The sequence below is a fragment of the Pseudochaenichthys georgianus genome, chromosome 20 (assembly GCF_902827115.2).
Source record: "Pseudochaenichthys georgianus chromosome 20, fPseGeo1.2, whole genome shotgun sequence".
NCBI classification, from domain to species: Eukaryota; Metazoa; Chordata; class Actinopteri; order Perciformes; family Channichthyidae; genus Pseudochaenichthys; species Pseudochaenichthys georgianus.
In genome coordinates, this window is record NC_047522.1 from 22,736,967 (window position 1) to 22,748,650 (window position 11,684).

Below are 11,684 nucleotides of genomic sequence, written 5' to 3' on the forward strand. Positions count from 1 at the left end.
AAAGACATTCCTCTCATGTGAGAAAGTGTTTGTAAAGTCGAGTCAAAGTGCTAATTATGTGCATCTGCAAGCGTTCAACCGGCGCCGACGTGTCAGGCCGTCGGAAAAGTTTACCTTTTACGTGGGTTTTCGCTGAAGTGCTGACACATGCACTCTGTAACCGCACTGTAACTGCATTATTCGAACCGTCAGAGAAACCCTTAAAGGTTATTGACGGCCCCCCCGAGACCCCTGAATAACGCTGAGCGCATTTTGTTTGGTTCCTCCAGGTGCTAACATCCTGAGAGACTCGACAGGGAACGTGAAGCTGGGAGACTTCGGAGCCAGCAAACGGATCCAGACCATCTGCATGTCAGGCACAGGGATCAAGTCTGTCACCGGCACCCCCTACTGGATGAGCCCCGAAGTCATCAATGGGGAGGGGTATGGCCGGAAAGCGGATGTGTGGTGAGGAATGCACATCGGATGGGACTGTTTATGTACTTATTGGATACAAATAGTCCTTTTTTGGGTGAAATATGACTTTAAATGACATATAAGTGGCTCAGTCTGTAGGGACTTGGCTTGGGAGTCCTGATTGGACCATAACATACAGAGTGTGTATTAACTAATGCCTGATTGGAAGTTGTAGATGTTAGAAAGATATTTTTTATTTAGTTATACTATTCGCAGATTTTATTTGTATTTGTGAAATATGTTTCCAGACATTTTACAATTTTGCATTCGTGGAAGGTGCTTCAGATTTAAAGATTACATATTTACACGGATTATTGATCTGTATACACAAATAATATTGAGACAAATCTACCTCCACACCTTGGGAGTAAATACATTTGAAAATATAAAAAATACGTCTTATTCTTGAAAAAACTAATTCGAATTCATTTCTTATTTTATAGTTACTTATTTGTATCTTTGATTTTATCCTTAATTGTATTAATCTATCTTATGCTCTCGTCCTCAGGAGTGTTGCCTGCACCGTGGTGGAGATGTTGACTCAGAAACCTCCGTGGGCCGAGTACGAGGCCATGGCGGCAATTTTTAAAATCGCCACGCAGCCTACGAAGCCCATCCTTCCCGACTCGGTGTCGGACGCGGCGCGGGACTTCCTGCGGCAGGTGTTCGTGGAGGAGAAGTGGCGGCCGACTGCGGACGTTCTGCTCAGCCACCCGTTCGTTCTGGGCTGTTTCTGAGGACCCTCACCCCTACTCTCCCCTCCTCTCCTCTCCGGGCCTCCCCCTCCAACTTCCTGCCCGGAAATCTATCACCAGTGTCTGCCTTGCCAGGAACGCTGCATCCCTCAGCAACTACACTGAGAAAACTGAACCGTTGACTTTAATTAAATGTATTATGTCAACAGATTTCACATAACTGTATTAGGTTAGTTGAAAACAATAGTATTAAGTTTAAATACAAAATATCAAGTTCAACATAATTATAGATAGATAGATAGATAGATAGACACTTTATTGAAGTAGTAGACACTTATATACATAGGATAGTATATCAATTACAGATGTAGGTAGCTGTTGTGCAAATGGTTGTAGAGCGGGAGAAACTGAAACTACGGAGCTGAAATTATTATTTGTATTATTGCTTTCAACTAACCTAATACAATTATGTGGAATCTGTTGACAAAATACTTTTATTTAGAGTAAGCATTTCAGTTTTTTCAGTGTAGATGAAGCCTGATTCGTCACCAAGAGGCCAGGTCGACGTCGAGCATTGCCCCAAGAGGGCAACAACGAGAAAGCCCTTCGTGGCTTCACAAGCTACTGACTGAAAGAGCAGGAAACGTGACGCCTCAAGATTTTGGGGGATTTTTACTCATATACTGCCGCAGAACATTGTCCAGGTTCACCCTGACAGTAATGTCGACCACATCTGATAGTCGTGGAAGTCAGTGGTTCCCAACCGGGCGTACAGGGGGATATGTAGAAAGATTATGGATTGCGATTTATTCCCGCACAAAAAACACTTTTATATCAATTTTCATAAGTCTGGTATACGTGTTTTACTAAAAGACTGATAGTGGGAAGTGAGTTTCAATAGAATTTCTTCTGCTAAAATAACTCTAAATGTCAAGGGTGAGTTACAGAAGGGATTTCCATCTCATGAGCAGTCGGGTTGAATTCAATTACAAAGGGTTTAATACAAGAAACATGTAGGCGATGATCACAGATGAGTGAGGGGAAAGGTTGGGAACCCCTGCTGTGAGTTACTCATCAGCTGTGTGTAGAGATGGTAGAATATATTTTATGACATACAATACATAGTTTTCTATCGTCACCTGAAAAAATGTCAATGTATTTTTGTCAACGCCTTACAATAAGAGTTTGTAAGTAAGAATGTCTTTTTTTCACGGCACTCGGAAACCCCCCCGTTTTTAGAATGGATTGTGCACTTTTGATATCATGCATTGAAACATTTCCAACGTGCAGGATAATCAACGGAGATATTTTTCTATTTGAAGCATTTTTTTTTATATCATTGAGAATTGTTAATAAGCAATACCAGCTGTACTGTTGGAGTCATTCCAGCTTCCCATGCAGTGAGCCTTGAGTCCGTTGGAGAACCAGGAGCCAAAGAAAAAGTGTCAGAAACTTTGGGCTATGTTCATGTTCAGTATTAGTCATTATGGATCGATTTCTCACCTCAGAGCCCTATACGCCTTTTCTATGTTACGGCAGCTTGGTGCACAGTAGTCTGCACGGACCAAATCACATTGTATCAGTATGAAAAGAAATTCAATTGAAGTTTTTTGTTCAGTTTGAATCCAGTCACCCCATGCCTTTACTTTGATTTAATGACCACTTGACGCGACACCTCTCTCTCCAATAATACCGCCAAAAAGGTTGGAAATCCAGAGCTAAATGCTGACATCGGTAAAATGGAGGTGTAGTGATACGGTGGCACTTAAAGAATGATCAAATCTTTTTTCGACCCTTGTCAGTGCCTTATCTGAATCTGCTTGCAAACACTTAATGTTCACTGCCAAAGCAGAGAGCTTTTTTTATAATAAGGTGAGCAAAAGAGAGCACACACAGGATTTGCTGAACTTCTTTTATATGAAAAAAAGATTATACTGTAAATACATATTGTTCTGCACTTTTGTATGAAATTTCTTTACATTCTATACAAATCTATTTGATGAAATAGCTACGTTATACAGTAGGTTGTACTGTGATTTAGACGGGAGTGTCTCTTTGAGAGCTGTCAGTAGGCAGTGAGACGGCTGGAGGCTTTCGATTGGGACAGTTCGTTTTGTCTTGATGACGAAGCCTTGAAACATGAAATGTATCAAGTCATTGATCTTTTGTACATTTAACTTAATAAATCCAAGGTCTAAGACTACTTCCCTGTGTACTGTTGTTTGGTTTTGAAGTCACAAGGCACTTATATATCGCACACATACATTTAACCTCAGAGCTAATATCTATATTTGCATCACATTATCTATATGCTTTTGTCATATTATACTGTACCTAGTTTTCATACGTTTAATATATTTCATGTAAATATTTCTCTATATTTTAATGTTATCATAATTTTTTTTAACTAGTTCATTATAATTGTTTTATTTTGTATTCCTTTTCTTACAATTTATCTTCTTTAACTGTGTTTATGTTTGCACCGTACCCACCACGGCAACATTTTATGTTTTGATTTCTCCCACGAAAGCTAATTCTTGATCCTTTTTTGTTTCTAATTTGTTTAAATCATGGCAGCAGCTCAACAGCTGACAACGGGAGAGAAATGTGCTTTAAAAACCTTTAATTTAGTTTCATAGGGACAACTATCACACAAAGAGTTGTAAATGGATTGAATTAAGATTATACACTCAGTGGCCACATTTACACAATCTAATGCAATCCATTGCCTTTCCTTTAGTTTTGTGTTTCTTATTTTCCCCTCTGTGTGTATGAAAAGTTTAAATACAGCTAAAACATAAAGTATATGGTAGAATCAGAACCCACAAGCAAAAGTCCTGCATTAAAGCGTGTTGTTTTCATGTTTTTTCTATTAATGTTTGCTTGTATAATGTCCATGAGTAACCTAAAAAGGGCTCTTTGAATAATATGTATTAGATAAGCTTTAAATGCAGAAATCAATTAATTGTATTTCCCACTCATAATCTAGATCTATTAATGAAGGCTATTTGAGTAAAAAAGGGTGCATTATTCAGTTGTGAGAGCAACACATTAGGGGGAAATGTGTTGGTGTTTTCTTTACTATCCTCTTGTATTCCTGAGCAGCTGTTGAACAACCAGCTTATAAAACCTGGCGTTTTGTAACGACGTGACAGATACGTGTCACCCGGAGCCCCGACACACCGGGAGGAGCTGCTCTCACACCGAGCACTGCTGGGTCTAATACTACTATTAGCTACATTAATATACAACTATGTCTACCTCCCGTACAATCATATGTTTACTGAGAAACGACTTGCGTCTGCACGACAACGAGGTGAGTCTGAATCTGTACCGAGTCTTTTATTATGAAATTCGTCATTTAACTTTAAAGAACCTAATGTTATTTAACTTAAAGTAACGTGTGAACATGTCTGTTGCACAATATGTGTCAACAATCCTTTCTTTAAAGCACATATTAAACATATTATGGAGAAATCTATGTTTTATGTTAGCAGAAAGCTAGTTTTGTTTTACCAGCAGCAACAACAACACCACTTCCGGCCTTCCTTCAGAATAAAAGCCTCTTCTTCAAAATAAAAAGACCAGCAGCTTTGAATTAGGAACAAACGTTGCTTATTACATGTCTGAATATTCTCCACGAACTTACTTTTGTATCCACCTTTAATAAATCAGTATCAAGTCTAGCTACCAATACAAATACCACAGACGTACTGGAGACTGTACTACATCCGGTTGCATATTTCAAAATAAAAGACCGCCTTCCCAAATATAGAAGTGGAAAAAATATTGTTCTTATTTTTAGTGTCCTTCAAATAAAATATCAGGTAAGGTGTAAACTTGGGTTTAGTTTCCTCTCACAATTAACTTATAGAAGCCATTTTTGTATACACATCAATTGAAATGTGCTTGCTGTAATCATGCAATTATCACTTTTTCTAATAGAGGATGATATATTAACCTACACTATTTGCTCTCTACTTACAGCTTTTCCACTGGGCTCAAAGAAATGCAGATCACATCGTCCCGCTGTACTGCTTCGACCCCAGACATTATGTGGGAACGTATAACTACAACCTGCCAAAGACTGGGCCTTTCCGCCTGCGCTTCCTACTGGACAGCATCAGGGACCTCAGGCACACGCTGCTCCACAAGGGCAGGTAGCTAAACAACTGTTTGTTGACAACATACGTGCATATATAAGGGACAATTTAAATGGCTGACTCCCCAGAGTTCAGCTGTGTCCTTGTAATATCAGTAACAACCTATAATCTAATTACAAGACTCGTGAATGTAATTATCACGATGTTGTTACACTAATACTCGGTACAGACCGTGTCCTCAGCTTTCTAGGATTCAGCTGAAACAGGATCAGGACACAGCTGAGCTTATAGAGGGTTGTGTTTATGTTAACACGGTGCTGCACACACTGTTCCTGTCAATTCTCAGGTCATCCAGCGGGAAGTTAGTCGATTTCTAATCAGGATGCAGCTTGCCTGGCATGGTGGCTTGTGTGTGTGTGTGTGTGTGTGTGTGTGTGTGTGTGTGTGTGTGTGTGTGTGTGTGTGTGTGTGTGTGTGTGTGTGTGTGTGTGTGTGTGTGTGTGTGTGTGTGTGTGTGTGTGTGTGTGTGTGTGTGTGTGTGTGTGTGTGTGTGTGTGTGTGTGTGTGTGTGTGTGTGTGTGTGTGTGTGTGTGTGTGTGTGTGTGTGTGTGTGTGTGTGTGTGTGTGTGTGTGTGTGTGTGTGTGTGTGTGTGTGTCCTAGCATTACTATACTTGTGGGGACCTACATCTGTCTATACAGTCTCCCTTATGGGGACAAAATGGAGGTCCCCATAAGGGGAATCATTAATTTTAGGGTGAAGACTTGGTTAGGTTAAGGGTAAGGATAAGTCTCCAGGAAATGCATGTAAGTCAATGTAATGACCCTGAAGTGATGTGTGTGTGTGTGTGTGTGTGTTTTTTTTTTGTGTGTGACAGCAACCTGGTGGTGAGACGGGGGAAACCAGAGGAGGTAGTCGCGGACCTCATAAAGCAACTGGGCTCCGTCAGTACCGTGGCTTTCCATGCAGAGGTAGTTCTAACTGGTTTCTCTTAATGTAGTCTTTATTGCCTCGTGGGGATTTGGACAGTGTTTCCTTCATGCGCTCATGTTGTGTTCCAGGTGAGTTCGGAGGAACTGAATGTGGAGAAACGAGTGAAGGATGTCTGTGCACAGATGAAGGTCAAAGTTCACACCTGCTGGGGGTCCACACTGTACCACAGAGACGATCTTCCATTTAACAACATGTCCAGGTGAGAGGACATGGCTCTCTCCAGAACCATGTCCTGTCCTGATCGTGGCACACTTGGTTCGGCTGCCTGATGTGTCGGTGAGAGGATATGGCTTGCTTCGGTTAAAGCATCCACGTTGGCATACCGTCCTGTTGTTGATTGTGGCCATTTTATTAGGGATGTAGATTAGGAAATGTGTACAAAAAAAGTCCCAACAATGTAACATGCACATATGTATAAAAGGCATAATCATGAGCCTAACATGTGTCCTTTAAACATGTGTTGTCAATATTATAATTCCTCAGGCTGCCTGATGTGTACACTCAGTTCAGGAAGGCGGTGGAGAGCCAGAGCCGAGTGAGACCTCTGATCCCAACACCTGAGCAGCTGAAGCCCCTCCCCCAGGGGCTGGAGGAAGGAGGCATCCCCACGGCTGAAGACCTGGAACAAACGGGTAACAGCTCCTACAAGTGTATGGGTTCATTCATAAGAGAAGACTTTATTTATCCCGAAGGAAATTGTTGTGCCGGAGTTACAAAAATACAACAACACAGCAGCATGATAGAGAAACTGTACACCGACAGTGCTGTAAAAAGAGAAATTAAATATCGACAGGACACAGACGGTGACTTAATTAAATAAATATTAACAGTATTTAGTAGTGTAAACAAAACGTAGTGGCAGATACGTAATTGCACGTTATCATAGCACACTGTTAATAATAATAATAGCAGCGAGTGTTTTGTAATGATGGAAATGATATTTATATTGCACATAATGTTCCATTCTACACGAATCGAACTTTGTGTCTTTGTTTCCTGTTTGCATCCACGTCTACGAGTATCACCAAGTCACATTCTTCTGCTTTTATTAGATGGATGTTTATGGTAATGTCTGCTGGCAATAATGGAATAAATATTGCTCATGTTATGCAGCCCCATCAAGTAAATCCACACGCTGCTACTTGGAGAATTCAAAAGGCCGACTGCTGAGCGTAGACCTCCTCGGTGACTGCCAGCAGCAGCAGAGTGGCTCAATGTTCATGTATATGATTAAGCATTTTACGATTCAGCTGGTCTCAATGCACCGGGGGGAGAGTTTAACGGGTGGAATATCAGGGATGCTAAAATGCTTCCCTTGTTTTCTTCTTCCAGAGCCGGTGACTGATCCCCGATCAGCCTTCCCCTGCACCGGAGGAGAAAGTCAAGCTTTGGCCAGACTTAAACACTATTTCTGGGACACTGTGAGTCCATCTTCCGCAACAACCAGACATATTAATGTATTTTCTACTATGCACTGTCGCTGTGATAAATATATGTTTTGCAGAATGCAGTTGCAGCCTACAAGGAGACTCGTAACGGCCTGATAGGTGTGGATTATTCCACTAAGTTTTCATCATGGTGAGTGTTTTTGTATCATGTTTTTTCTGAATAATGTTCCATTCCTATAAACATATCAGTAACGGTGCATCGCTGGCATTCTGCAGGCTGGCGTTGGGTTGCATTTCACCCAGGTACATCTACCATCAGATCCAGCAGTATGAGAAGGAGCGGACAGCCAATCAGAGCACATACTGGTGAGCACACACTCGGATAAATAAACTCCATTCCATCAGAGGGTTCAATATGATTACAAATGTGTCCTCGCTGCTGTCTTTCAGGGTCATTTTTGAACTTTTGTGGAGGGATTACTTCAAGTTAGTCGGCGTCAAGTACGGGAACAGACTGTTTCAGATCAAAGGTAAAATGCTCAAGGTTTTTTTTTTACATTTATACTCTATGAATGGATATTGAACTCATGATGATTGTATTCCAGGACTTCAAGAAAAATCAGTTCCATGGAAAAAGGACATGAAGCTTTTCGATGCATGGAAAGGTTTGTGGCATTTTCCCCTCACTATTTAAGAGATGCATTCAAAGCGTATGTATCAGTAGGTGAAATACATGTCATGTGTTCTTACAGAGGGACGCACAGGAGTTCCCTTTGTGGATGCGAACATGAGGGAGTTGGCCATGACGGGCTTCATGTCCAACAGGGGGCGGCAGAATGTTGCCAGCTTCCTCACAAAGGACCTGTGTCTGGACTGGAGGATGGGAGCGGAGTGGTTTGAATACTTGCTTGTAAGTGGCTTTTAAATCAGCATAGAGAAGTCGAACTGTATTTTTAGGATGTCAATTATAGGGTGATACTTATTGTATTATTGATATGTTGTGGAGTTGTTTGAGTAAGTTATACATAGATGGTAATACTTACAGGTAGTAAGATGGCGCCGCTGATGATGGCTGCCGTTTACTTTTCGTTGTGTGCTTTTAACTTTGTCCGCCAATTACTTGTAGACTATTCTGCACTATTTCTATTATATTTTATTTTATGGACTTGCACTATTATCTGTTTTATTTATGTGTTGCACTGTTGGAGGAGCCTGTGCCCTCATATTTCCATTGTCATGACTACACTGTAGCTATGCACACATGACAATAAAAGCCTTGAATCTTGAGGTGTTCTAAATGTCCCTCCACAGATTGACCATGATGTCTGCAGTAACTATGGTAACTGGCTTTACAGCGCGGGCGTCGGAAACGACCCCCGAGAGAACAGGAAGTTCAACATGATCAAGCAGGGCCTGGACTACGACAACAATGTGTGTTTGAGAAAATCAAAGTCAACTTTATTGTCAATCTTTCAGTTTGCTCGACAGACGGAGAGATCGAAATACCATTTCCCACAATCCCAAATACAAAAACAAATATAAAAATATGTATGCAAATCTATATATATACACAATCAAAAGACACATTTATACATATGCACACATTAAGACCTAAATAGAAGCACAACAATCAATATATACAAAATAACAGTCACTTCAATATCTTTGAGAATGTACATTAGTGTGAGACTGTCCGTAGCAGCGTAAACAATGTGTTTCGTTTTCCATTGTCATAACTAAGTGAGGAAAGTTTAGTGTTTCCAGCCACTGATGTGTTTTTTACCCACGATTCAGGGTGACTATGTGCGGCAGTGGGTCCCTGAGCTGCAGGGCATCATGGGAAGTGACGTGCACACACCCTGGACCCTCAGCACCGCCTCTTTGTCCCACGCTAACGTCTGCCTCGGAGAGACCTACCCCGCCCCCATCGTCATGGCGCCTGAATGGAGCCGACACGCTAACAAGAAACCGGTGGGTTTTTAGAGAAAAAGGGAAGTGGATAGTGAGAGGAGGAGGAGCTGCTCGAGCTGCAAAGCTTTTTATAACTGATGGAGGGAAAACAACAGTGTGAGAAAGTACATTTACACTGCTACTTGTTTCTCTTTGTCAGAGGGATGTATTGCATTTTTACTTTGACTACACTGCATTTATTTCTATATCTAACGTCCTTTAAAACGTCAAAATCAACTCCACATCCATCAGACCACAGGGAGGAAGAATATGGCCACTTTCTGGTTCTGTCATTTTAGAAACTGAAAATATCAGATATCCCTTAAATGACCCCTCAAAATCACGCCAATATTTCCCAAATATCAAGCCATTTTTTAACTATAGTCCATTTACTGTAGGCTATCATGCTAATTGATGCTAGTTAACGTAACTTAAGTTAATGTGCACATCGTCCAACATATGGAAGTTAGCGTCCGGCCCTTTCTATGTGCGTGGGACGTGTACTATACATTTCTAACATAAAACTTTCTAAAATGTACTTTTACTTTAAGTACTTTTTAGCAGATATTACTAATTCGTTTCTAATTGGTAGGTTTCCAATGCATGATTTTCACTCTGATAGAGTTTGAGGAAATGCTGTATCACTGCCTTCTTTGAAACCATCGCTCTACATGTTTTATTCCTATGATTTGCAGAGTGGCGCGGGGCCTCCAGCCAGAGGAAAGAAGGGCCCGTCTCACACTCCCAAACAACACCGTGACAGAGGCATCGATTTCTATTTCTCCAAAAGCAAAAACCTGTGATGCCCTCACAGTGAACACGGGAGGGAAACTCCAGTGATGCAAGCTTGGACTGTTGCTGGAAACATCTGCGTTCCCTCCTGGGATGTTGCTCGAAAGGGTTTCAGATGAGGGTTTTAGGAAATGCACGTTCCTACTTATGTTTGAGTGCACAGACGTACCTTATCTACACGTATATCGTACCACGAAGCGCCTTTTACGGCCGCGCTTCCTGTTGGACTGCAGTCATAGTGAAAGCAGTGGTTTTCCTGCAGTCAGTCAGATGATGATTTTACTGCAATTTCTAAATCTGTTTTTTTTTTAAGTTGCCCTTTTATGTCTGTTACACAATAACATTTCAAAATTGAGTTGTTTTATGTCGTGATTTTGTTGTGTTGACAACTTGTTGAGTTTTAATAAAAATATTTGTAATGCAATGCTTTATGGGGTAAGTTGTTTGTTAGCCGGCACGCAACTAAAGGTGCTTTAACATATAATAACACAAGACTTACAGAAAATATGACATTTAATTCAAGTTTTCATACGTTGTGTTTGTAAAAATATAAGTAACAACATCTTTATTGTAAATTTAGTGGAGTAAAACGTACATAATATTGTTCTTTTGAATTATTGTGTAAGAGTATAAAGGTGGCACAGAAGGAAAATACTCAAGTAAAGTCTGAGTATTTTAAATATTGACTAAGTACAGTTGGGCTACTTGAGTAAATGTAGGGGAAGGCAAAATAGGCAACAGAATGAATACAATACAATTAAAGAAATCCATCAGTTAAAGTAAGAAATAAGTAATTACAAAATATAAGCAAAATAAATAAACATTGAATACAAATAATGACTAATAAAAGGGGGTGAAAAGCCATGTTCAAAAGTGTTTTCTCAGCAACAACCCTCTCTTAAAGGGAATACCGACAGTTAAATCATTGAAATGTACTTTTTAGAGTGTGTGTGTGAACAGTGGATCTCCTCCCCGCTGTGACGCAGTGCTCGCATCACTTCCTCGTTCTGTTATCAGGTTGTTAGTCTTTCGCCACAATGTCCTTTATTAGTGTTTAAAACTCTCCACAAACTTCCCAAAACATGGCGTGCGTGGACTCGGAGGTGAACTTATGGAGCATTCCTCTGGTCGCCCTGAATGTAACGGTGAGGAAGAAGCTGGGTCTGTATCTGAACCCGAAGAACACGGTGGCTGCGGACTGGACCGCTGTAGCGGAGGCCATGGGCTTCTCTTACCTGGAGATAAAGAACCATGAGGCGGCCAGAAGTCCTGCTGAGTCGGTCCTGGAGAACTGGCAGGCCCGGAGCT

General features: G+C 40.9%; 3 protein-coding genes across 3 annotated transcripts in view; all 3 read left to right on the top strand.

The window, feature by feature from the left end:
- map3k22 (mitogen-activated protein kinase kinase kinase 22) overlaps nucleotides 1–3,354 on the top strand; it is a 42,682-nt gene extending 39,328 nt beyond the window's left edge. Inside the window, exons 17-18 of the mRNA XM_034108385.2 lie at nucleotides 270–447; nucleotides 965–3,354. Of these exons, the coding sequence (XP_033964276.1) occupies nucleotides 270–447; nucleotides 965–1,193 (407 nt within the window). The 3' untranslated portion in view covers nucleotides 1,194–3,354. The remainder of the gene's footprint in view (nucleotides 1–269; nucleotides 448–964) is intronic.
- Nucleotides 3,355–4,297: 943 nt separating this feature from the next.
- cry-dash (cryptochrome DASH) lies at nucleotides 4,298–10,766 on the top strand. The gene is made up of 14 exons (XM_034108827.1): nucleotides 4,298–4,467; nucleotides 5,139–5,311; nucleotides 6,131–6,224; nucleotides 6,315–6,445; nucleotides 6,730–6,878; nucleotides 7,579–7,667; nucleotides 7,751–7,824; nucleotides 7,911–8,000; nucleotides 8,085–8,164; nucleotides 8,240–8,299; nucleotides 8,387–8,544; nucleotides 8,946–9,065; nucleotides 9,429–9,605; nucleotides 10,280–10,766. Exons 1-14 carry the CDS (start codon nucleotides 4,405–4,407, stop codon nucleotides 10,385–10,387), a joined length of 1,566 nt encoding a protein of 521 aa, XP_033964718.1. The 5' UTR covers nucleotides 4,298–4,404; the 3' UTR covers nucleotides 10,388–10,766.
- Nucleotides 10,767–11,343: 577 nt separating this feature from the next.
- Nucleotides 11,344–11,684, top strand: part of myd88 (MYD88 innate immune signal transduction adaptor) — a 10,373-nt gene continuing 10,032 nt past the window's right edge. Inside the window, exon 1 of the mRNA XM_034108832.2 lies at nucleotides 11,344–11,684. This exon is cut by the window's right edge and continues 84 nt beyond it. Within this exon, the coding sequence (XP_033964723.1) occupies nucleotides 11,459–11,684 (226 nt within the window). The 5' untranslated portion in view covers nucleotides 11,344–11,458.